This window comes from Vulpes lagopus, chromosome 7 (assembly GCF_018345385.1).
Source record: "Vulpes lagopus strain Blue_001 chromosome 7, ASM1834538v1, whole genome shotgun sequence".
Taxonomy (NCBI): domain Eukaryota; kingdom Metazoa; phylum Chordata; class Mammalia; order Carnivora; family Canidae; genus Vulpes; species Vulpes lagopus.
In genome coordinates, this window is record NC_054830.1 from 73,616,194 (window position 1) to 73,644,176 (window position 27,983).

At 33.7% G+C, this 27,983-nt stretch overlaps 1 protein-coding gene across 1 annotated transcript; it reads right to left on the reverse strand.

Moving 5' to 3' along the window:
- Positions 1 to 2,057: 2,057 nt before the first annotated feature.
- On the reverse strand, positions 2,058 to 27,983 carry CYLC2 (cylicin 2). The gene is made up of 7 exons (XM_041762451.1): positions 27,791 to 27,983; positions 11,533 to 11,599; positions 6,352 to 6,392; positions 4,823 to 4,944; positions 2,919 to 3,353; positions 2,290 to 2,570; positions 2,058 to 2,235 (listed from the first exon to the last, which is right to left on the reverse strand). The coding sequence occupies exons 1-7, from the start codon at positions 27,981 to 27,983 to the stop codon at positions 2,058 to 2,060; spliced, it is 1,317 nt and encodes a 438-aa protein (XP_041618385.1).

Consider the following 27,983-nt stretch of genomic DNA (forward strand, 5'->3'; position numbering starts at 1 on the left):
GGGACATATTGATTTTGAGATGTCTGGAAGACAGTCAAGCAGATGCTTTAACTTAATATTTGGACACATGATTTTGGAACTAAGTGGAAAATTCAGTCCTAGATTTTAAATGTAAGATTCAACAGAAGAATAATGATGTATAAAGCCATGGAAATGGAATGGAATAATTTTAGAGTAATATATAGACAGAAAAGAGGGACTAGGATTGGAACTCCAAGGGGTTGGGGGAACCATCATGCATTTCAGTAGAACGGTAAAGGTAGGAGCTCAATTATTCTTACACGATACATTGAATTTTAATCTAAAACTTGACTTTTGAATACCATGTTAGAAAATAATCTAAGGGCTTTTTTTTAGAGGAATAAAAAATGTTAAATGATTCCCTAAATCCTTAGAGAGATGCTAACATTTCCAGACAATTTTTAAAAATCTGAATATAGAATTTTACTATAAGCAGAGGAAGAGGAAGAATGAGTTTCCTGGAAGAAGGAGAAAACAGTGAGACAGGATTTGACTGTCATTACAGCTGATTTAGATCTGCAAGGTAGAGCCACAAGGTTACGTAAATTACAAATGGCCATGAATCGTTCAGTAGTTGGTGTAGAGAAACAGGGGCCAATGTTTAAAGAGAAGGTCACACAATTATATCTCATTATTCATAGAAAGCTAGTTCTTGAAGGCATGTGGAATTAGAAGTATCAAGGAAAAGCTTTATTTTGCATCCAGAATTTATGTTGGGAGGGATAAAGGGAGAGAAAATCATTTAGCAAATTCTGCAACAATGTTTATCTGAAAAAGATATTAAAAGATCTAATTGCTACTAATTGGATATTTGAAGAATTTTGCATTTTGCTTTAAGTTGCTTTTTATTTTTCTTCACATTAATAGGACTTATGGATCACAAAAGAGTTTAATATAGTTATAAAGATACAAAGTTAATTGTTTTCACATCTAAATAATATGTAGATGCTTTCACTCTGTTAGGCTCTGTTGAATTCTGGCTAATTTGATTTTGCATATGTATTAGCAATTTATCAGGCATCTCCTTAATATGTATTATTTAAATATACACCTGTCTTAAATGGAGAGAAGTGGGCTACTATTTCTTGCCTGAAGAAAAAAAAAAATTCTTGGTAAGTGTTAGAGTTATCATGTATCATAAGCCAGTCTCATCTCTCATGACAAATCTACTTTTTCATTAATACTTTTAACATCTTCATTCTTGTAGTATTCTCAATATATTTCCCAGGTATTGTGAATGAGAAAGCACAAAGTAAATGCTACTTCATTCTACCAAATCCCAGTAAAAATGTAGTCAGCAGATTACACAGATTTTTCTAAGAATGGTAGATTTCAATTCAAACTTTAAATTGACTCAAGCATTGTTTAATCCTATTTGGCTTAAAATAAAACAAAACTAACTTACCAAGTATGTTTATTTTGGCTTGAAAATGGAACATTTAACATCCATCGACCTGGTTGTGGTTATTTATACTTCAGACATGGTGGTATGGGTTCATAAGGAAATAATAGGTTTTCTTTCTTTCTTTCTTTTTTGAAGAATGTTACATTTAATTTGTATTTGTATTTATTTTAAAGTAGAGTTCCTTAAATTTTCCTGACTTCCTCTCATTACTCCTGTGATTCTTTATTTAAATTTGTGGATGCAGCTTGAGACTGTTTGATTCCATAGATGGAACATCTGCCTTCTTGAATTTTGTTGAAGTCTTGATTGATTTTTTTTTTTGTTTCCACAGATTGTGTCATTAACTCCTACATCCTGATTTGAATATTATTCTTTGAACCTTTCTAGGGACCTTTCATTGAATCTTTCATATCTCCAAACTTAGCATAAGTATCCTCCAAGTCCTTAAATAAACCATTGCTTAATTTTTCATATTTCTTACATTTTTATACTTGTCTGAGTCTTTCTGTGTATTCTTCTTTGCTTCATTTTAAAAATCATTTGATTAATTCTTTGAATCCCCCTGTCACTCATATTCAGTTTCAGACTACTAAAATTGTTTATCAAATGCTTTCGAATTATTATCCAGGGCTTACTTCTTCTTTGCATCCTTCTTCTTTGCATCTTTCTTTGCATCAGCAGATTCTGTGTCAGTATCTTTCTTGCCATCCTTCTTGCCATCCTTCTTAGACCCCTTCTTGGCCCCCTTCTTGGCATCATCCTTTGTTTCAATATCTGTCCCACTGGCCTTCTTTTCATCTTTCTTATCTTTTTTACTCCCCTTTTTCTTTATATCTTTCTTGGGACCCTTCTTGTCTTTTGACTGATCATCTTTCTCTCCTAGTTTCTTTGAATCTTTTTTCCCATCCTTATCCATCTTTGTATCTTTCTTTTCATCTTCAGATTCTATAGTTGACCCTTTGCTCTTCTTTGAACCTTTCTTCTCTTTTTTGGCATCTTTCTTTTCATCCTCAGATTCTGTAGCGGACTCCTTGCTCTTCTTTAAACCTTTCTTCTCTTTCTTGGCATCTTTCTTCGTATCTTTCTTTTCATCTTCAGATTCTGTAGCAGACTCCTTGCCCTTCTTTGAAGGTTTCTTCTCTTTCTTGGGACCTTTCTTGTCATCTTCAGATTCTGTAGCAGACTCCTTGCCCTTCTTTGAAGCTTTCCTCTCTTTCTTGGGACCTTTCTTGTCATCTTCAGATTCTGTAGCAGACTCCTTGCCCTTCTTTGAAGCTTTCCTCTCTTTCTTGGGACCTTTCTTGTCATCTTCAGATTCTGTAGCAGACTCCTTGCCCTTCTTTGAAGCTTTCCTCTCTTTCTTGGGACCTTTCTTGTCATCTTCAGATTCTGTACCTGATTCCTTGCCCTTCTTTGAAGCTTTCCTCTCTTTCTTGGGACCTTTCTTGTCATCTTCAGATTCTGTACCTGATTCCTTGCCCTTCTTTGAAGCTTTCCTCTCTTTCTTGGGACCTTTCTTGTCATCTTCAGATTCTGTACCTGATTCCTTGCCCTTCTTTGAATCTTTTTTTTCTTTTTTGGCATCTGTTTTTGCAACATCCTTTTCACCTTTAGTTCCTCTTTCTATATCCCTATCTTTCATTGGCTCTCTCTTAGTAATTTTTGGCTCCTTTAAAACTGTGGATTCTGTTTCTGATTCTAGTTTGTCCTTGTGTGCTTGCTTGTCTTTGTCTTTCTTACCTGCTACTGGAGATGTAGGTTTTTCTACATCTGCTACTTTAGCATCTCCCTTCCATTTATATGATTTATATGGAGGCTGACTCCTGGCAGCTAAATAATCAGATGGCCTCTCAGAAATTCTCATTAAAGAACTATGCATCCATAATGGTCGTTTAGAAGCTTCTTTTAATTTATCTGCATCATATACCTAGAATATTGGTTAGAATAATAATCATTAACAACCTGTATGTGAATTACACAGCTCTTATTACCACATACCAAATACATTTTAACTTCGACCATTAAAAGATTTTAGATTTTGATAAATAGTGGATAAAGTGTAGATGTCATAGTGTATTCTGCTTTTCCAATTTCATTCTTTTTTGGACTGATGGATAGTCATGTCTCATTGTGGGCCTTATTTTAATTTAGAGGATTTTCAAAATTCCCTCAAGATATTATGTTAAAATGGGTAGAGAAAAAAAAATGGGTAGAGACCTCCACTGACTAATGACATCAGAATCTCTCTTCACAATCAAGAGAGGTCTTCCCCCCTCCGCCCCCGCTCAGTGTTCTCAAGTAGTATTAGAATATCTTGCCCACTTTTTATTCCTAGGCTAAATCAGAAAATAATCATTCTCTAATATGTAATAGTTTTATGTTTAGGCATATCCTGGTCTCTGTTATCAGATTCAGGGTCTCTGGAATTTGGAATACTATGCATAGTTAAAAGTAAAAACATGAAACTCCTGCTTAGCAAGATATAAATTGAGTATCATCAGATAGAAAACTACGATAATAAAGCTGTAACATTCAATGCACATAAAATTTTGCAGAATGGTACATTTTGTTTTCCACTCCTAACCAAGTATTTACAAAAATCTTAATTGCAGAAGCAGCAAACTTAGGAAATAATGTTAAGAAATAATGGAGAAAATAAATTGAATAAAGAAGGGAAAAGCAAAGAGTGTGAGATAACAGAATAAGCTAGGACCACTACTGAATGGAAACGCTCCCTAAAATAAATAAGAGTTGATGATAAATTTATCTTGTGAAACTTTTTTTAAACATTTCATATCCCTTGATGACTCTAGGAAACATTGAGAAATACTTATCTTCTAATATTCAGAATCCTGAATGCTATACTACAGAAAATGAGAAAGAATTAAAACTTCATCAAGGTATAATATAACCCCATGATTATAATGAGTGATTTTTTTTTCCAGCTGGGGAACATTTTCTGAATGTTAATACTAATTGTAGTATTAGGATCTCCAGATTTTTGTGCTTCTTGAACACATATTTTCTATAACGTGGGGCTACTAAATAAATAGTTAATATGAAATAAGGGGCAGTGTTTATACAGTGAAATGCAAATAAAATATATCTACTTTCTTCAAGTGTAGAATTTGAATTACCTTTAACTGTGCTGTCCAATATGGTATTTAAAAGCCACAAGTGAACTGAATTAAATTGAATTGAGATGTAAAAGTCAATTCTTCAGTTGCACTAGCCTCATATTAAGTGTTCAATAGAACACATTGGAATGGAAAGACATAAAATATTTCCATCATCACAGAAATCCCATTGGTCAGCGCTGATCTGTAACACATATAACTATACATGATTTCACAAGCTTAAGCACTAGTAAAATGATATGATCTTTTCAATACTCACGAAAACTGTATTGTCTCGTAGTTGGGATGGTTTTGATCTCCTTTTTTTTCCTGGCCGTGGTGGTTTGGGAAATCTCAGGGCAAAGTGTTGCTGATTCCATGATTTTTTGCTTAATTCACTGACTAAAATCAGAAAACATTAAATGTTTTAGAGTAAATAGTATTTCATCAGCTCTAAAATGGCAGTATGATAATAGATTTCATGAATGAACAAATGATACAAATTATGGCTTCATTTATTTAGTTAGGTTTTAAATTCTCTGCTATCAACATATGAAATAAAAATTGTTTTTTTTCTATTTGATCAGTTTTATAGAAAACTACATAGTCATTGTGAAACTAATATAGTCTGTAATATAAATGCAAAGAAATATCTTTACTGCTTTCTTTTAATCTTTCTCTTCTAGTCTATATTTTTGCTTTAGATTCCTTTGGTTAGAATACAATTCTTTTGAGATGAGAAAATATGATAGCTAATTCTGTAGCCTCTAAAGTACTTAGTATTAGTATAGACAGTATCTGTTATAAAATAGTCAGTAAATATATGATTGAATCTAAATGCTAATGAATAAGATTCCTTTGGTTAGTAATCATTTTCCAAGCTATAAGAGTCAATGTTATAGACATAAGAACTGCATTGTTATAGTAAGTGACATATTAATGAAGAAAACTGCAAATAAGAATTGTGACCGTGAGGGACAAGTTACCTGGAAACTATAAGAGAAATGTTTAAAGATATTTAGCATACAAATGATACCAATGAGAAAGAGATTTCACTTCCTTTAAATATGTGCAGTATTGAAGTATTACTTCTTGTAAGAAAAAATATACTTTCCTGTGAGTCTCCTGAAAACAGGAACAATGAGAAAATATACAGAATTAAACGCATATTTAAGCTCAATATATGAAGTAAATTGTCCAATACGTGAGTTCCTTCAACATCAGACTGGTGAATATTTGGCCAACTATAAGAGGACTATAGTTTATCATGAATATACTAGAAGTCATTGCAGACATGAATGAATTTTTCATCCAGTTTCTACACTACTTTTCAAGTGTAAGATTATCTGATTGTTTGATTTCTAACATGACAACACCTTTATGTTGCTGAACATATTTGCTTAAACTTTGTTGGATTTAAAAACAAAATATCTTTAGAAAGTGCTTCCTAGGGATCCCTGGGTGGCGCAGCGGTTTGGCGCCTGCCTTTGGCCCAGGGCGCGATCCTGGAGACCCGGGATCAAATCCCACATCGGGCTCCCGGTGCATGGAGCCTGCTTCTCCCTCTGCCTGTGTCTCTGCCTCTCTCTCTCTCTCTCTCTGTGACTATCATAAATAAATAATAATAAAAAAAAAAAAAAAAAAAAGAAAGTGCTTCCTAAAGGTCCATGAGAAAGCTGATTTTTAATAATATTCCATAAGATCTACTGCTTTATCACTTTGAATAGAGGATAATAATCAGTTATCCTTAAAGTAATTATAATCCTAAAATCAATCATGTTTGAGAAATAAATATTAATACTTTCTTACCTGGAATGTAATTATCATATGTTCCAAAGTTTATTTTTTGGCTATTAAAATAAGAAGGAAAAGTTTTAATTAATTTACATAAATTCACTGTATTTAATGATTATTGTTATGTGTAAGCATTTGCCATTACCAACTACAGAAATATTTTGTATTCTCAGATCGCTACTATTATATAAGATTACATCATCCTAAAAAAAAAAATAGATGAGTAAATGTGTGTTTTTTGCACAAACTTCAATATAACTAAAACAAAGTAGATAAAAACATTTAAAAAATTACCAAATTGCCATTTCTGAAGTGTATACCTTTTAAAAAATTGTGAATTCATGGGTGAATTATTTTTCTCTATCTCATATTCCAAATTCTCTTGCAATGGAATTTTAGCAAAGACATCACCTTAAAAACACTGCTTAAGCAAAATCAGAGCCACAAAATATTCTTAAACTTAAGCAAATCCAAATCTTTTAGTGGCATACTTGTATGTCTGTGAATGTGTCAGTGTGTACCATAAGCATTGATATGGATTTTAATTTTTAAAAAATATATGTTCTTTAGGAACACCTGAGAAATAAAACTACGTTGTTGTAAAGCATTTTTCATTTTTTTTAAAAGATTTTATTTATTTGACAGAGAGAGAGAGCACAAGTAGGCAGAGCGGCAGGCAGAGGGAAAAGGAGAAGTAAGCTCCCCGCTGAGCAGAGATCCTGATGTGGGGCTGGATCCTAGGACTCTGGGATCATGACCTGAGCCAAAGGCAATTGCTTAACTAACTGAGTTCCCCAGGTCCCCCAGATATTTTTCATTTGAAAGTTTCCATTTGCTTTAGTGCTATGTGAACATGTTTATTCCCACAACGAGGAATTTTATAATACCGTTTTATTTATTTGTAATGGAGGCATATATTAAGGTCTTATAGAGAAATCTTATTTTACAACATCCTATTACATTACAGAAATAAAGTCATTGTCACGTATGAGTTTGGGCTTACACACACATGCTCATATAGTATTTTACTTATTTTGTCATTACATAAATATTAAGAAAAAAAGTTACATTGTAGAATCTAAAACAAACAAAAAACCCCAAGTGAATAAACAAACAAAAAGCAGAAGTAGATCCATAAATAAAACTGATGATTGCTTGGGAGGAGGTGCAAATTGGGTGAAAGGAAGTGGAAGATACAGGCTTCCACTTATAGAATGACTAAGGTATGAGAATAAAAGGCACAGCACGGGTAATATAGGCAATGATACTGTATACTGTAATAGTGTTGTATGATGACAAATGGTAGCTACACTTCTGATCAGCATAGCATAATATTTAGAGAAGTCTAACCCCTATGTTGTACACTTGGAATTAGTGTAACATTATATGTCAGCTATACTCAATGAAAAAAAATGAGGAATAAAGTACATTAAACTAAAAATCTTGATATCTTTATTTAGGTTCTATTTCCAAGCACAAACCTTAGCACATTTCTGTAACTATAAAAATTTTAATGATTTTGGTGGACTGGGAGGCACAGTTGGTTAGGCCTCTACTCTTGGTTTCAGCTGAAGTCATGATCTCAGCACCATGGGATCAAGTTCCACGTTGGGCTCCACACTCGTGGAGAATCTGCTTAGGACTCTCTTTTTCTCCCTCTGGCCTGCCCTCCCCTCAAATAAATTTTAAAAAAATTAAATTGGGGTGCCTGGGTGCCTCAATTGGTTGAGCATCTGGCTTTTGATTTCAGTTGGGGTCATGATGTTGGGGTCCTGGCATTGAGCCAGGGAGTCTGTCTGTCTCCCTCTCCCTTTGCCCCTTCCCCTGCTGGTGTGCTCTTTCTCTCAAATAAATAAATAAATCTCTTTTAAAAATTAAATGATTTTAATTGAATAAAATTTAGGATATATTGATCAAAAAGGTGTCTGGTAGTGGTTTTTTATTTTTTTTTTTATCTAAATGCCAGTTAGTGAACATGCAATATATTGTTAGTTTCATATGTAGAATATAGTGATTCTACACTTCCCTATGTGGTGATCATCACAAGTGCCCTCCTTAATCCCCATCACCTGTTTAACCTATCCCTCCACCCACCTCTCTTCTGGTAACCATCAGTTTGTTCTCTGTAGTTAAGAATCTGTAGCTTAAAAAAAAAAAAAAAAAAAAGAATCTGTAGCTTGGTTTGCCTCTCTTTCTCTCTCGCTCTCTCTCTTTTACCTTCGATTGTTTGTTTTGGTTCTTAAATTCCACATATGAGGGAAATCATAAGGTATTTGTCTTTTCCTGACTGACTCATTTCACTTCACATATTACTCTCTAGCTCCATCCACATAACGTTGTTATTGTTATTGTTGTTGCTGTTTTTAACTGAGGACTTGCATTAAAATTACCTGCCCCACCATATCTGAATCTCTAGGTTTGCATCTAGCTAATGTACGTTTATACACCCCTGAAGAAATTTCGATGTTCTACCCTGGTTATGAACATCTCTGTTTTAAATATTCTGAAAGAGGAACTATTTCAGGTTCATGAAACAATATTATTAAATTTGAGATTTAAAAAAATTACACATAGACATGATCCATTACTTCCTGGTATAATCTCTAGGGCATATTATTTAATCACCAAGCAACTGAATTAGAAACCAAAAACAAAATTATATAGAAAATACACAAGTATTTTTTAATAGTTCTTACTAAATAACCAATGGTCAAACAGAAATTACAATTCACACTTATAAAAAATAAGCAAATAAACAATAACAAAGTATCACAAATTATAGAATACTGGGGAGAGGTCATAGAGGAGAATTTAAGCTTTAATGTTTTATATTAGAAAAAAAGTTTAAAACAGCGTTTTAAATCTCTCCTATAAAATTAGGGAAATATCAAAGTAAACTCAAAGTTAGAATCATTAATAAAGCTTTAAGAAGGAATCAAAGCAAAAACAAAATTAGGGCAAAAAGATCCAAAATTTTGTTTTTTGAAAAGATTATTAAAATTGATTAACTCCTAGAAAGACTGATAAAAGAAAATACAGATTACCAATATTAGGGTTGATGCAAATGTTACAATTACATAGATTTTAAAGGATAATGGGGAATATTAATAAGAATTTTATGGCAATAAATTCAGCAACTTAAGTGAAACAGGTGAGCTCCTTGTTAAACTAATTTAGCAAAACAGACACATGATTAATAAATATGTGATTAGTCTCATAGTAATTAAATAAAGTGAATCCATTATCAAAAACCTTCTCATAAAAAAGAGTGCAGACTCGGAGTGTTTTACTGAAAAATAGGAAAAATACTAACTACACAGATTTTTCAGAAAGAAGAGAAAGAGGAAAGATGTTTCAACTCATATTTGAGACCAATATAAATAACCCTGACACCAAAACTTCTTAAAGACAATACCAGAAATGAGTATTATAGACCAATACTTTGCATTAACACAGACACAAAAATTCCTTAACAACTTGCTAACTAATCTTACTGAACAATATATAGAATGGCAGAGACATCATGGTCATTGAGATTTACTTCCTAGAGTGTAAGATTAGTTTAACATATGTCAATCAATCTATGTAATCACTTAAAATAACAAAATTCATCTAATCATGTCAAGATATGCAGAAGAACTTTTGAAAAAGTAACATTGATTCATAATTCAAAACTCTCAGAAAACTAGGAACAGAAGGCATCTTCCTCAAATGGATAAAATGTCTCCAGACAATACTTACTCCATTTCAAATGAAACTGAAGGAGATCCCACATTACTGAGAGTCCTTATCCTTTGAATTTATTATACATTTTAAAATGTACCAGAGATATAGTTAAGGGCAAGAGTATTCTGTTAAGTATTCTGTTATAGTTAAGGGCAGGTGTATTTTGTACTAAGTTTTAAATTTTTCAGACTAAGAAGGAAAAAAAAAATCCACAAATGCAGTTAAATGTTTACTCCTTTAAAAGAAAAAACCTTTTCCAGAGGTAATATAAAAATAAATTTTTGTCCGAAAAAATAAAGTCTCCATACCTCCTACATTAGGATCTCAACTTTTTATTTAGGAAAACATAAACCTGTCTCCCTTTCTTCGTCATGAATTCATGACATTCCACGTGCTAACAATGTGCACCTTCTTAAAGCTCACACAATATGGAATCTAAAACAAAATGCAGAATCAGACCTATAAATACAGAGAACAAACTGATGCTGTCAGAGGGGAGGAGGATTGCCAGGACGAACTAAGTGGGAGAAGGGAAATTGGACACACAGATTTCCAGTTATGGAATAAATAAATCACAGAATGAAAGGCACAGCATAGGAAATATAGTCAGTGATACTGTTATACCATTGTATTGTGGCGGGTGGCAGCTACACTTATTGGGGGCAAAGCATAATGTATAAACTTGTTCAATCATTATGTTGTACACCTGAAACTAGTGTAACATTGGTTGCCAACTATACTCAAATAAAAAAAAATTAAAGAATAAAAAGGAATCCTGAGATCAAAGAAAAAAATGCTCAGAGATATTAAAATTGATTTTGAAATGACTGGATATTTGGCACCGCACCTGCAGTGAAGGCAGATTCTGTGGCATGTTTTCCATTTCACCTTGGTTGAGATGAAGTATTAGTTATTATGTTTACATCTATCTATATCTATATATCTATATCTATATCTATATTTGCATCTATCAATATCCAGAGGCCTTAATTAAAAAACTAGTTATATTAAGAATGAACAACCTTTTTGACTTGTTGCAGTTTTTTTCTTTTTATATAATTAAATTAGACCATATTTTCAAAATAGAAAATAATAAAACATGCTGACATGTTTGCTGTTGTCATTAATAAGAAACTTCGAAAATTGAGTCTAAATGTATCCTGGTCTAGAAAATTTCTTGACTGTTTGGGAAAGGTAAAAGGAGAGGTGCTATCACCAGCAGAAACAGATTTAGGTGAAAGAGTGGAAAATGCCATCTATTCCCAAAAAGTGAAATGTATTGAATTGCTTATGACATGCAAATTTACATAGGGAGTGAGAACTAGAGTATTCAGATCATGGCTATTTTGGGGTCCTATAAACTTTTCCCAGTGAAAATGAAAGAGAACTAAATTTATTTGTCACTAATCCTGACCTAACCAACCTTGAGAAACACAGGAATTTTTACCACACCATTAAGTTACATTGTACCAGTTTCCAGTCAATCCACTCTGGCCCTTCCCTACAAAGCCTGTTAAAATACCATGGACAGCCTTGCCTATGTTTGAAATTCATAGAAATTACATCATACAGTAAATGCTTTTGTGTTTCTGGGTCTTTTCAGTATAATTTTTTAATTCACCCATGTTGAGTATATGAATAGTCCATTCCTTTAGGTTGCAGAGCAGTATTCCATTACAGCAATACAATACACTGAGTTTTTCCATCCTCTTGTGTATGAACATTTGAGTTATTTTAGTTTGGCTTATTGTGAATACAGCTGCTATACACATTTTGTTCAAGTCTTTTTGCGAACTTGGGTAAGCTATGGTGGAAAAACTAAATCATACATATAATATGGGTGTGTTTAACTTTATTTTTAAAACATCAAGTGGCATTCCAAAGTGGTTGTACCATTTTACACCCACTACCGGTGCTGAACATGTCAGATGCCCTACAGTGTTGCTGACTGTTGGTGTCATTAATCGTTAATTTTAGCTGTTCTAGTAGGTAAAAAGGGTATAAAGGATATCTTTGAATCAGAGGATATATATTGACTATATATAGTAAAAATAACAGTTTATGTGTATGTATGTTTTTATATATATTTATATATGTATTATATAACATATATTATATATAAATAAATATTTATATATTATTCATATATTATTCATATTATTTATAATATAATACAATATATTTATAATATATAATATATTTATATATAATATATTTTATATATAACATATATATAAAACCTTCTCAAAAAATTCCCTGAGGAAAAAAAATTAAAAAAAAATTCCCTGAGGAAAGTTTTTAGTTTTCTTATATATGTCCTGTGTATATTTCAATCAACTTATATTTAAACAGTTTTTTTATGTTATTGCAAATTGTATTGTTTTCTTAAATTTATATTTTCTAATTTTTCCAGTTATAGAAATATAATTTATATAATTAGAACCCGTATCATATATTCTTATTACATTCCTTTAATAGCTCTAAAAAATTCTTTTTGTAGGTGTTACTGGACAGTCCACTCAATCATGTCCTCTGTGGATAAAGATAATTTTACTTCTTCCTGTTCCATCTTAATGTTTTATTGCCTTATGGAACAAAATAGGGTCTGGATTACAAGATTGAATAGAAATAATGAGCATCTTTGCCTTGTTTCTGGCTTATAGAGGAAAGATAGTCAACATTCCACAGTGAAGTTTGATTTTAATGGTAAAATGGCTGCAGTCATATATGTCAGTGCCACACGATATCCTGTCAGGTGGTTTTGGCTTTTTGGATTCTGCATCAGATAAATGGCAAATAAGGTCACAAAGCACGTGGCAGAAAATTTTCCAGGGGCTGAATGGGGCCCTGAGTCACTCCTGTACTTGCTATAGAGGTCTCTCCTTTTAAGGCAAAGGTCAACTGCCACATGGTCATTGTCTTGGTGATGGCTCTATGTGTAGAATGGTGAGATTTGCTGTCTTTTTCTAACATATTCTAGAGCAGTGTTTCTCATCCTGGGTTTATTAAGAATTCCTTCCCCCTGTAGACATTTGCATTATCTAAGATACTTTTATCACAATTGTGTGTGTGTGTCTGAGGGTGGTGGTGATGGTGTACACACATGCACATGCTGACAGTGGCATCTAGTGGGTAGAGACCAGAGATTCTGCTGACAACTAACAAAGCAGAGGCCCTCCCCTCCCGGTCCTCAACTCCAGTAAGGAGTTATTCTTCCTTAAAAGGTCAATAGTGTTAAGGTTCAGAAACTTTATTCTATATCAAGTTTTCCTAGGCAAGGTAGTAAGAGAGGACCTTGTTAATGCTACTCAGGGGCCCCCCAAAATAAAAATGTACAATGGATATAAGATCCAGAGGCTAACACAGGAAGTTTCAATAGTTCAGATTTTTAGATAGCCCTATGTTTGTAAATAACTCTCCCACTTCCTTTAGAGACCTTAGATCTACCCATTCACTATTAGAAATGGAAGGATTAAGTTGATTGACAACCTGTGTTGGAGGAAAAGGCAAGAAGTATTTCACCTCTTAAAGTGAAACACTTAAATGGAGTTTTTGAGATTTAGGTGAAAAGGGTTTTAAAGAAGAGTAAGTGGGGAGGTGGAAAACTGAACTCAAAGAGGAAAATTTATCAAGTAGAAGTTGATAGCCATGACACAGAAACTTAAGTCTAAAATTAAGGTCCTGTCATAGAATTCAGAGGGAAAACAAAGTTGGAAATTATTTTTTGCATCTCAACTTCTCTATTAAGTGACCTGGAAGTTGCCACTTGAATCTAAATAACTATGAGAATATTCATTAAATTTCTGTGTATCCTTGAGGCCATTTGATATGAATTTAAACAGTTTCTTTCTATGATAACATGAGAGTTTTAGGATTTTACCAGAAAACAATGTAAAGTAATAGTCATAAAACCAAAAATAAGTTTTTAGTGAAGTTCTCTGAAAGCCGTGCAATGCTCATGATAATAGTAATGCCATCAATATTTTATTGTGCTTAAACATTTTAAAGTAATTAGCATATAGTGTAATTCTGTCCTGCTATGTGCCAGAGTACAGATTGTTTTGTAATCATCAGGAAGTCTCTCAGCCTTTAATCATTACAAATACATTGAATCCTTTTACTGATGATTGTCCCTTAAAGTACTGATTGCATTTTAATGAAGTAGGCACCAGTGCCAATTAAAGCCCATTTTGTTTATTTTTGAGATTTGTGTTTTATCTTTCCTTTAAAAGTACTGCCAAGAAAATCCAGTTACACTTTCCTTTGTATTTCACAGTTCTGTGCCTTCATCTTCGTTCTAAACCTACATGGTAAAAAGGCTTATGTAATTGAAGATCTTCTTTCTCTACCTCATTTTAACATGGCATGAATTAAGCATAAGGAAACCACTATCATCCAACTTCCTTTGTCTGGATAATCTGCTTTACATTGCAAAGTACTTTTGCATGCTCAGTATTTCTCAAGAGGAAATTATTGCCAGAGGTTTAGTGCCCTTGACCCACACCCTCTCAAGGTCAGTAGACTCCTCAGTCACTGTGACATTTACCAAAAAAAAAAAAAAAAAAAAATTCCCATCAATTTCCAGATGGCCTCTAAGGAGGTGGTATTTCTCTGAATGAGAACCATGAATTATTTTATTCTGTGTATTAGAAAATACAGTATGATAAAGATAAATGAAGTAAGAATCACATTGATAAAGATGTATCCAAAGCTAAGTATTTATTTTACTGAAGTGAATGAACTAGTTAAGTCTTAGATCAAAACAATCTATGATGTTGGAGAATGTATGTGTCTGCTAAACACACACTCTCTTGCTTATAACAAATACTAATATAACAAACATCTCTTTACACTAAAGAGGTTGAATAGAGAGCTAACTGTAACATTTCAGCTATTTTAAAACATACAATTTGACCAGAGGACTTACAATCGTGGTACAGACATTTCCCCCACCTCTGATTTGCCAGGACTCAAGCACTGTAAGTTCAAATTAGTGATGTTGAGAGATGACATCATAAAGAGGTCATGCACACTGGCCGTTAAAGGGGAAAACAAGAGGAATCAATTTTACTTGTATGTCACATTCTCTAATATTCAGTCTAAGATTTGTGTTTTCTTTCGTTCATTATTCCTGACAAAATAAAACAGGTGGCTTAAAAATAATCAGTTGGTTTTTCATCTTAATAAAAATCTTGTCTGAGTTTTTCATGTACTTATAATTTATTGACTGATATAAGACAAGGATAAATCTAAGCACCTATGATAGTCATGTGTCTTTTGTTAAATCCTTTGCTTAATTTTGTGCCTTTACCTTTTCCTATTTTAAGCACATGTGTTTCTCATAAGATACCAAATTTTACAGAAGGCTAGATGCTTATTAAAATTGTCAACTTACTGATAGATCGGAGTTGGATAAGTTTTACTACACCCAGCACTCCAAACCACTAACGGATGAATGAAAATAACTATATAGAGTAATATTTGAACACATTGCCATTATCTAGCTCCTTTTAGGGAATTTCAGCTGATTTTTTTTCTCTTAAGGAATTGTTTCATTAAATTTCAGCTACTGCAGGAGATCAACTACTAAAATCTCAGTGGTTTTAACTCAGTGAAAGTTTATTGTTCCTTCCCATTTAAACAGTGAAAATTTCTATCTCATGTCTCAGACCATGGTAAGTTCTAGAGTGGTTGGGTAGGAGGTTTCCTTAAGGTAATTTAGTAATTCGGGTTTCTCTGATTTGCTTCATTATCCACTAACATAACACTATTAATGCTGATGTTTTCCTGCCAAGTGATGACTTAGCAAACAATGTATGATTTCTAAATCCACAATATTTTGTTTAAGATTTTATATGTACCTCGTTTATAAAAATATATGTACCCAATGCATTTCCTTTATCAGTATGTAGTAAGATCCAAATCATGACTAGACACCCAGCAATGCTTGCCTTCTGCACCATGATTTCTTGCATTAATCTCTCATTGTCATTCTTAACTAAATGTGTGTGATCTATTAGGATCTCAGAGAGCTAATGATCTTTTTATAATAAGCTTGTGTTAGTTTTCTATTGCTATATAACAAATTACCACAAACTTGGAGTTATAAAACAAAACACATTTATAATCTCATAATTCTGCAGTTCAGAAATCCCAGGCAATTTCAATTGATTCCTCTGCTCAGTGTCTCATAGGCTGAAGTCAATTTGTTGACTATTCTCTCACCTGTAGGCCCTGAGAAATAATCTATTTCCAAGCGACATTCTGGTTGGCAGAACTCAGTTCCTTGTGGCTCCTAGAAGCTGCTGACATTCCTTCTTACATGACACCTTCCATCGTCAATCCAGGAATGTTTCAAGTCCTTCTCATAGTTCACATCTGTGTTCTTTTTCTGCCTTCCTCCCCTGTCACCAGATACAGAAAATTTTGTCTTCCAAAAAAACTCAGCTGGATAGATTAGGCCCATGTAGATATTCTCCATTTTAAGGCCACCTGTACCTCATAAAATAGCATAACCATGGGAATGATTATATATATATATATATATATATATATATATATATATATATATTATGGATATATTGTAACCATAATACAATATGGTTATACTCATATTCACAACCCATCTATTCTCAAAAGGGAAGGTTGTTGGGGGTCATTCTTCAGTTCTTGCCTACCATAAAGCCAAAATTAGACTAAAACCTTACTTTGAGGCTTATGAGAAATATATCAACTTCATATGTATTTTTTATGTCCTAAGATTGTGACAATGTCTATTCAGCAGCACTAATACATACAAGCATTTTGTTGTTGTTGTTTTTTAAAGACCATTCCTTTTAAAAAGCATGTCTTCAAATATTATAATTAGGAACTATATATTTGTGAAATGAAAAGATAAAAGTAAAATGTATAGAATATATTTTAAGTATTTCACAGGTCATGAAATAATTTGTGTATATTAACTCATTTATTTCTTTTTTTTTTTTAATTTTTATTTATTTATGATAGTCACAGAGAGAGAGAGAGAGGCAGAGATACAGGCAGAGGGAGAAGCAGGCTCCATGCACCAGGAGCCTGACGTGGGATTCGATCCCGGGTCTCCAAGATCGCGCCCTGGGCCAAAGGCAGGCGCCAAACCGCTGCGCCACCCAGGGATCCCAACTCATTTATTTCTTAAAATAACACAGCACAAAATAGGAACAGTTGGTCCTTGATTTTCAGTTATTTCCTAAGATTTTATAATCTATTACCAATTTAAATGTATGGTATTTAATTTTTCCCATAAAATCAATGTATTTATATAACTAAAATAGATTTTCAAGCATGTGATTGTTTCAAAGATTCACATATTTATGTGCATATATAAATATAAGATTTGTATAATATTAAGCTATTTATGTATCTATACATGTATCATCAAATTATTTATTTCTGTTGTTTAAAATATTTGACACCTAACAAGAATATATAAGTATAAAAATAAATGTATTAAATATAATCTAAACAATTTTGTATACTTTAGTAGTTTGCATCATTATTGTAAAAATTAATCATGAAATTGTATAAAAATCTAAAGTTTTGAGCTTTTATTACTTTTAAATGTAACAAATCTTAAGTGATAAGCATAATAAATATAAAATGAACAAACTTTTTAAGAATTATCTGTTACAATCTGTTTGAACTAGTGACCTATGATCTATTCAATTTGTTTACCTTTATACCCACCCCAAAGGTGATCACTATTATTAAAGCTGTTAGAACTATTATACTATTAATTTTGTCTATTTTTGAAACCCATATTAGGATATAATATGTATTTTCATATATGGCTTCTTTCAATATAACTTATACTTTTATATTGATCTACATAGCTGCATGTATTTGCAATTTGTTCATAATTTCTCTGTATATATAATTATAACATATGTATGTAATATTAGTTATACATACCAAAATTGATGAACATTTATTTTACCTCTAATTTTTAAACTGTTTTTAATTATTTTGTCATGAAAATTGTTTCACATGTATTTTGGCAGATATGATCATACATTTATGTTTGTATATAACATTTATGAAAGTATTTAGTGATAGGGTATAGTGATAGTCAACATTACACAATGCCAAACGATTTTCCAAAGTGCCTATATTACTAGGAGTATAGGAGAGCTCCTTTTCATCCACATCCTCACAACAGTGGCTTTTATGATTTATTTTAATTTTAGTTAGTTTGAAGGTATGTGATGGTATATCCCTGCTGCTTTAAATTGCATTTTCCTGATTAATATTATTTTCCTAATAATAATTAGGAACACTTGTGAAATGGCAGGTCTAGGGAAAACAACTAGAACAACATATAACAAACACATAACATACCAAAGAAGAAAAATTAGAATTGTAACAAAATTTTTACTAAAAAACTACATAAGACATAGATGTATTAAAAGTAAAAGTAGAAAACTTATATAACGTATGGTAATAATAATACTTAGAAGGTGGAATAACTATATTAACATTCTACAAAGCATCAAACTAAGAAATATAACCAAGGATTAAGAAGAACATTACATAAAGATAAAAGACTCAATTCATCAAGAAGATATAGTATTCTTAAATATTTTTTTAACCTAAAACCAGAATTTACAGTACACAAAGCAAAGGAACTGAAAGGAGAAACAGATCTAGAATTATAGTTGGACACTATTTTTCTTTTAAAAAATATCCTAACTCAGGGAAACGAACTAGGGGTGGTGGAAGGGGAGGAGGGCGGGTGTTGGAGGGGAATGGGTGACGGGCACTGAGGTGGACACTTGACGGGATGAGCACTGGGTGTTTTTCTGTATGTTGGTAAATTGAACACCAATAAAAATTAATTAAAAAAATAAATAAATAAATAAAAAATAAAAAAAATAAAAATAAAATAAAAAATATCCAGTATAAATAACATAGAGTAATACAGTTTCAAGTGTATAATATGGTGATTCAACAATTCTATACAGTACCTAGTGCTCATCACAATAGGTATGTTTTTTTCTTAAAGATTTTATTTATTTATTTATTCATGAAAGGCACAGAGAGAAAGCAGAGACATTAGCAGAGGGAGAAGCAGGCTCCAATAGGGAGCCTGATATGGAACTTGATCCCAGAACCCCGGGATCACACTCTGAGCCAAAGGCAGACACTTAACCACTGGCATCCTTGGTATGCATTTTTTAAATATTTTATTTATTTATTTATTTATTTATTTATTTATTTATTTATTTATCAGAGAGAGAGAGCATGAAGGGGTGGGGTAGGGGCAGAAGAACAAGCAGATTCCCCATTGAGTACAGACCTCAATGTGAGACTTGATCCCAGGACCCTCAATGTGAGACTTGATCCCAGGGAGATCATGACCTGAGCTGAAGTCAGACACGTAACTGACTGGGCCCCCCCAGGTGCCCCTGATAGGTATACTCTTAATCCCCTTCATCTATTTAACACATTGCCCTACACTACTCCTCTCAGGTAACCACCAGTGCATTCTCTACACTAAGAGTCTGTTTTCTGGGGTTGTCTGTTTTTTCTTTATTTTGTTTCTTAAATTCCATATATGAGTGCAATTATATGATATTTCTCTTTCTCTGACATATGTCACTTGCATTATACCCTGTAGATCCATCCATGTTGTTGCAAATGGCAAGATTTCATTCTTTTTATGACTAATATTCCATTGTGTGTGTATATCAAATATATATATTAACACCAAATCTTATTAATCCATTTATCTACTAGTGAACACTTAGGTCGTTTTCATACTTTGACTATTGTGAATAATTGTGTAATAAACATATGGATGCATATATCTTTTGGAAGTAGTGTTTTTCATTTTCATTGGGTAATTCCACAATTGGAATTTCTAATGAAAATGGTTAAAATTACCAAGTGTCTAGTGGAATTACCAGACAGTTGGTGATTCCATTTTTAATACTGTTTTCCACAGTGGCTACACCAATTTGCATTATTACTAACAGTGCATGAGGGCTCCTTTTTCACAACATCCTTGTCAACACTTATTTCTTCTGTTTTTGATTTTAGCCATTCTTACTAGCGTGAAGTGATGTATCACTCACTGAGGTTCTGATTTTCATTTCTCTGATGGTGAGTGATGTTGAGCATGTTTTCATGTGTTTGATGGCCACCTGTATGTCTTTTCTGGAGAAATGTTTGCTCGTGTCTTCTGCCAGTTTTTTTAAATTGGATTATTTGTTTTTGGTATTGAGTTGTAAAAGTTTTCCATGTGTTTTGTATACTAACCCTTTGTCAGATATGTCACAAATATTTTCTCAATATTCAATAGTTTTTTTTTTATTGTTTATTTTGCCACGTAGAAACTTTTTCTTTTGATGTAGTCCCATTAGTTTAGAGTTTATTTTTTTTTTTAATTTATTTATGATAGTCACACAGAGAGAGATAGAGAGGCAGAGACACAGGCAGAAGGAGAAGCAGGCTCCATGCACCGGGAGCCCGATGTGGGACTCGATCCCGGGTCTCCAGGATCGCGCCCTGGGCCAAAGGCAGGCGCCAAACCGCTGCGCCACCCAGGGATCCCCAGTCCCATTAGTTTATAATTGCATTTGTATACCTTGCCTCAGGAGACATGATCTAAAAAAAAAAAAAAAAAAAAAAAAAAAGGTTGTCAATGTTATAAAAATTACTGCCTGTGCTCTCTTCTAGGATTTTTTATGATTTCAAGTCTCAAATTTAGGCCTTTTATCCATTTTGAGGGCAGCCCGGGTGGCTCAGCAGTTTAGCACGTGCCTTTGGCCCAGGGCGTGATCCTGGAGTCCTGGGATCGAGTCCCACGTCGGACTCCCTGCATGGAGCCTGCTTCTCCCTCTGCCTGTGTCTCTGCCTCTCTCTCTCTCTGTGTGTGTGTGTCTCTCATGAATAAATAAATAAAATCTTTAAAAAATATTATCCGTTTTGAGTTTATTTTTGTGTATAGTGTAAGAAAGTAGTCCAGTTTCATTCATTTGAATGTAGCTGTCCAGTTTTCTCAACATCATTTATTTTTTTTAATTTTTATTTATTAATGATAGTCACAGAGAGAGAGAGAATGGGGCAGAGACACAGGCAGAAGGAGAAGCAGGCTCCATGCACCGGGAGCCCGACGTGGGATTCGATCCCGGGTGTCCAGGATCGCTCCCTGGGCCAAATGCAGGCGCTAAACCGCTGCGCCACCCAGGGATCCCAACATCATTTATTAAAGAGTGTCATTTTCCCATTGGATGTTCTTCCATGCGTTGTTGAAATTAATTGACCATATAATTGTGGATATATTTCTGGACTCTATTCTGTTCTATTGATTTATGTGTCTTTCAGAGTGCCAGTTATCCTACTGTTTTGATTACTACAGCTTTGTAGGCTATCTTGAGATCTGGGATTGTGAAACCTCAATCTTTGTACTTCTTTTTCAAGATTGATTATTTGGGGTCTTTTGTAGTTTCATACAAATTTTAAGATTATTTGTTCTAGTTATGTGAAAAATGCTGTTGGTATTTTGATAGGGATTGCATTATATCTGTAGATTGCTTCGGTAGTATGGACATTTAAAATATTTGTTCTCCCAATCTATGAGCGAGGAATATCATCCCATTTGTCTGTATCACCTTCAGTTTCTTTCATCAGTGTTTTGTAGTTTTCAGAGAGTGTTCCTTTCAGCTCCTCATCAATTTTATTCCTAGATATGTTATTACTTTGGTGAATTTGTAAATGGGATTGTTTTCTTAAATTCTGTTTCTGTTACTTCCTTATTAGTGTACAGAAATGCAACAGATTTCTGCATATTGATTTTGTATTCCACAACCATACTGATGAATACCAATAATACCAGTAATACCAATTACTTATTGACAATTTCTGATAATTTTTGGTGGAGTCTTTGAGGGTTTTTTATATATAATGTTATGTCATCTGCAAATAATGAAAATTTTAATTTTTCCTCACCTATTTGGGTGCCATTCATTTCTTTTTGTTATCTGATTGCCATGGCTAGGACTTCCAGTACCATATTGAATAAACGTGGTGAGAGTGGACATACTTTTCTTGTTCCTGACCCAAGAAGAAATTGAGTATGATAAGTATGATGCTAGTTGTGAATTTTTTACACATGGCCTATGTGGATGTACATTCCTAGTAAGTCTGATTTGCTGAGGCTTCTTACCATGAATGGATGTTATACTTTGTCAAATGATTTTTTCTGCATCTATTAAAATGATTCTATAGTTTTTATCTTGTCTCTTATTGATGTGAGGTATCACATTGATTTGCAAATATGGGACCAGCTTTGTATCCCAGGAATAAATGCCACTTCATTGTGAATGATCTTTATGAATATGTTGTTGGATTTGGTTTGCCAATATTTTGGTGAAGATTTTTACATATATGTTCACCAGAGATATTTGACTGTAGTTCTCCTTTTTTATGGTGTCTTTATCTGGTTTTGAAATCAAATTAGAGTAATGCTGGCCTCATAAAATGAATCTGGAAGCTTTCCTTCCTCTTCTATTTTTTTTTTTTTTGGAATAGTTTAAGGGGAATAAAAATTAACTCTTTAAATGTTTGGTAGAACTTATCTGTGAAGCCATCTGATCCTGGAGTTTTATTTATTGGGAGTTTTTAGGTTACTGATTCAATTTCATTGCTAGTAATCAGTCTATTCAAATTCTCAATTTCTGCTTGATTCAGTTTTGGAAGATTATGTGCTTCTAAGAATTTATCCATTTCTTCTAGATTGTCCAATTTGTCGACATATAATTCTTCCACAATATTCTCTTATAATCTTTTGTATCACTGTAGTGTTGGTTGTTACTTCTCTTATTTCTTATTTTGTTTACTTGAGTCCTCCCCATCTCTTTGGATGAGTGGCTAAAAGTTTATCAATTTTGTTGATCTTTTCAAAGAAATAGCTTCTGGTTTTGTTGATCTGTTCTATTTTTTTAAGTTTCTATTATTTATTTCTGCTCTAATCTTTTTTATTTTAATTTTATTTACTGATTCATAAGAGACACACAGACAGAGGCAGAGACATAGACAGAGGGAGAAGCAGGCTCAGAGCCTCCAGGGAACCTGAAGTTACACTTGATCCCAGGACCCTGGGATCATGACCTGAGCCAGAGGCAGACGTGAAACACAGCCACACAGGCATCCCTCTGCTCTAATCCTTATTTCCTTTTTTCTACTGCTGTTGCCCCCAAGTTCCTCCAGGTGTAAGGTTCAGTTATTTATTTGAGATTTTTCTTGCTTCTTGAGGTAGGCTTGTCAGCTTTTGCTGCTTCCTAAAATATTGGATCATTGTGTGTTTGTTTTCATTTCTCTTCATATATATATATATATATATAATTTTTTATTTCTCCTTTGATTTCTTGGTTGGCCTATTTTGGTTTAGTACTTGGTTGAACCTGAGAAGGAACCTTACTTGGTTTAGTAGCATGCTACTTAATCTCAATGTATTTGTGTTCTTTCCAGATGTTTCTTGTGGTTGATTTTTAGTTTCTTAGTCTTGTGGTCAGAAAGGTACATGGTACATCAATCTTTTTTAATTTGTTGAGACCTGTTTTGTGGCCTAATATATGATCTATTCTGGAGAACGTTCTATACATACTTGAAAGGAATGTGTATTCTGCTGTTTTAGGGTGGAATGTTCTGAATATATCTTTTAGATATATCTAGTCTAATGTGTCATTTAAAGCCATTGTTTCCTTGTTGATTTTCTGTTTGGATGATCTATCTATTGATGTAAGTGGAATGTGAAAGTCCCCTACTATTATTGTACTACTATCAGTTAGTTCATTTATGTTTGTAACAGCTACTTTATGTATTTGGATGCTGCATGTTGGGTCCATAAATATTTACAATTGTTATGTTTCATTGGATTGTTCCTATTATGATTATGCAGTGTTCTTCTTTGTCTCTCATTGCAGTCTTTGTTTTAAAATGTTATTGGTCTGATATAAATATTACTACACTGGCTTTCTTTTCACCTGTATTTGCATGTCAAATGCCCTTTCATCCCTTCACTTTCAATCTGCACATACCTTTAGGTCTAAAATGAGTCTCTTGTAGGCAGTGTATGGATGGGTTTTGTTTTGTTTATCTATTCTCTTACCCTTTGTCTTTTGATTGAAGGTTTAGTCCATTTACATTCAAAGTGAGTACTGCTCGGTATGTCATTATTATTATTTTGTTACTTGTTTTATGATCGTTTTTGTAGTTCTTCTGTATTCCTTTCTTTTCTGGCTCTTTTCTCTCACAGTTACTGGCTTCCTTTGTGATCTACTTGGATTTCTTTCTCTCTCTCTCTCTCTTTTTTTTTTTTTTTTTTTGCTTGCATACGCCTCACTTGTTTTTGATTTGTGGTGTTATATATATAGATAGATATAGATATAGATATAGATATAGATATAGATGATATAGGATATGGATATCTTTTGCATTTAGCAGTGTATTTTAAGTTGATGGCTGCTTAACTTTGAACCTGTTCTAAAAGTACTAAATTTTTCCTCCTCTCCTTCCCATGTTTTAGGTATATGATGTTATACTTTATAACCTTTAATTTTGTGAATTCCTTAATTTATTTGTATAGATATATTTAATTGTACTGCTTTTATGCTTCCTACTTTTCTTATTCCTATTTATAATTTTTCTTTTTATTCAAAGAGTCCCCTTTGACATTTATTGTAAATCTTGTTCAGTGGTGATAAATTCCTTTCACTTTTGTCCATGAAACTTTTCATCTCTCCTTCTATTCTCAATCATAGCCTTGCTGGATAGACTGTTCTCAGTTGTAGCTATTTTTTTTTCAGCACTTGAATGTATCATGCCACTTTCTTCTGGCCTCAAAATTTCTGCTGAAAAATCCTCTGATAACCTTATGGGGTTTCCCTTATATATAACAATTTTCTTTTCTCTTGCTGCTTTAAAAATTCTGTCTTTCTCACTACTTTTTGCCATTTTAATTGGCAGGTATTTTGGTGTAGAATTTCCTTGGGTTGATTTTTCTTTAGGTCTCTCTCTGCCTCCTGCATTTTTGGTTCCTTCTCAGATTCAGGAAGTTTTCAGCTATTATTTCTTCAAGTAAATTTTCTACCTTCTTTTCTTTTTTCCTTCTTGGATCCCCATAATGTGAAAGTTATTGTGCTTGATGGTGTTTCTGAGTTTCCTTGATCTATTTTCTTTTTTTGTTGTTCTTTTTTTCCTCTCTCCTATTCAGCTTGATTGCTTTCCACTCTATTCTCTGATCTGTTCATCTAATTCCTCTAGTTTATTATTTATTCCCTCTAGTGTATTTTTAATTTGTTATTGAGTTCTTCATCTCTGATTGGTTCTTTTTTGTTTTCTATCTCTATGTTGAGGGTCTCACTGAGGTCCTTTTCTCAAGCCCGGTGAGTATCTTTATGACCATTATTTTATTTTATTTTATTTTATTTTATTTTTAATTTTTTATTTATTTATGATAGTCACAGAGAGAGAGAGAGAGAGGCAGAGACACAGGCGGAGGGAGAAGCAGGCTCCATGCACCGGGAGCCCGATGTGGGATTCGATCCCGGGTCTCCAGGATCGCGCCCCGGGCCAAAGGCAGGCGCCAAACCGCTGCGCCACCCAGGGATCCCAATGACCATTATTTTAAATTATTTATCAGACATGTTACTTATATTTATTTTGTTTTACTTTTTTTTTTTTTTTTTGCTGTGATTTTGTCCTGGTCTTTCATGGGACATGGGTCTTTTCTTGGGACATATACCTCTGTCTCCTCATGTTGTCTAACCTTCTGTCTTTTTCTATGTGTTAGGAATGTCACCCACATCACCTGCTGGTAAAAGCAGTAGCATCACGAAGAAGAGATCTGTAGTGCTTTACAATGAAATGCCCCCTGTTTATCAGAACTTGGTGCTTCAGGGGTGTCCCCTATGTGTGTTGCATGAACCCTACTGTTTTGGTTGAGCTGCCTCTCTCTTCAGACCAATTGTCTGCAATGGCTCTCTTTGCCTGTTGTGGACAATGTTCAGGCCCTGTGTTATTACTAGGTGAGTCTGGGGATGCCTTGGGCTTCAGTTGAATCAGACCAGGCAACTGCCAGAGCTGCAGTAGCACTAAACTTCAGGGTACTCTCCCTGTATTATCCCCTGAGAACCTTTGGTGGAGAAATCCTGCAGTCAGACCAGACCACTTCTGGGCTGCAATATATGGTTATCTTCTGCTCTCCTTGGGACAAGAGTCAATTTGAGGTGGTGCTGACCTCAATCTGTGCTTCGTGAACACTGCCACACTTGTGGTGCCACTTTGGATAAACTTTTACTGAAGGTGTGTTTGAGGGACTTGGTCTGCAGAAGAGTACAGGGGTGGGACATTTGGTATTACCAAGGTTTTCACCTTCCTGAATTGAGGAAGTCTGGTTGGAGTGAGCAGATCCACAGAAGCATGTGGGGCAGGGTGTGCTGTTAGCAAGCTAGACAGAGAGTGTTCATGGTGCTCAGGTCCCTGTTGGTACCCATGTATTTAGGCTAGAGGCAGGGGAAGGAAATGATGCCTGCCAGGTCCTTTTTTTTTTTTTTTTTTTAAGAAGTCTTCCTAAAGATCCTCATCCCTTCAGCACATGCTCTAAGATTAGTATATAAATCTCCTTCTTGTATACCCCAGGCATTTTTCAAACTGCTGCTCCTGTGCTGTATCTCAGTAGGGCTATTTATTGTGCTGTCTCAGTTTCCCATTGCCCCTAGACTCTTCCAAAATTGAGCCCCCTGATTTTTTAAATTCCTCATGGTAAGCCCCAGTGATTATAAGAACTCAAGAAGTTAAGCCCCTCTGGTTTTCAAAGCCAAATATTATGAGAATTTATCTTTCTAGTATGAGTCCTCTGTATTTTGTGTACTTTGTGTTGAGGTGTGATCCTCCCTCCTATCATGGCCTTTGGTATCATTTTCTCTCTTTCAGATAATCCTGAGTCAGTTCACTCCTTCCTGGGTCTCTGCCCTTTCTACCCTCTTTGATGTGGACTTTTCTCTACATTTAGGTGTGGATAGTCTGTCAATCTTCAGGTCATTTTCTGGGTTATTTAGACTGATGCAGGTGTTATCTAAGTGTATCCATGGGATAAGTTGAACCAAACATCCTCCTACTCTGCTATCTTCTTCTACTATCACACTTTATTCCTTTTAATAATCATATAAAAAATAGACAGAAAACACCAAGAAATGTAAAAGACCCAACGAACTATCAACCAACATGTTCTCATTTACATTTAAAACAGTCCAACAAGAGGAGAGTATTTATTCATTTCAAGTTTTTAGGTAAATATATATGACTTTCTCCAATATAGAGCATATTATCAACCATAAAAAGAAACCTTGCAAAGTATGTTCATGGACCATAATGGAATTAAAGTAGAAATTAATAATAAGATATCTGGAAAGTCACCAGATTAAATAAAATTCTTCTAATAGTGCAGGGATCAAGAGGAAGTTACATGTGAATTTATAGTTTGTGTAACTTCTTATGTTAACTAATATTGGAATTGCCAATAAATTGTAAAATGATACAGGTTCTCCTGTCACATTCATCCAAATTCCCCTGATGTTAACACCATACATCATGACCAAAACTTATGTTGACATCATGCAGAACCTGAAAAACTAAAACTAATATTGGTGCAATACTATTAAATTAATATCTTTTTTTAAAGATTTACCGCTCTTTTCACAAATGTTTTTCTGTTCAAGGACAGCCCAGGATCTCACATTGCATTTAGTTGTCATGGCACCTTCTCCAAATTTGTGGAGTTCCTCTACCATTTCTTGACTTTCATGCTTTGACACTTCTGAAGCATGCTGCTCTATTGTTTTGTAAAATTCTCCAGAGTGTGCACTTTCAATATGCCCCAT

Bases quoted from the DNA above. Each gene is read 5' to 3' on its own strand.
- CYLC2 (XM_041762451.1), bottom strand. From the start codon at position 27,983: ATGGGGCATATTGAAAGTGCACACTCTGGAGAATTTTACAAAACAATA. The intron at 6,393-11,532 runs GTACAATGTAAC...TTATTTTAATAG, and splicing joins AGTGGATTGACTGGAAACTG to CCAAAAAATAAACTTTGGAA. The intron at 2,236-2,289 runs GTCAAAAGACAA...GGGGAGTAAAAA, and splicing joins CTAGGAGAGAAAGATGATCA to AGATAAGAAAGATGAAAAGA.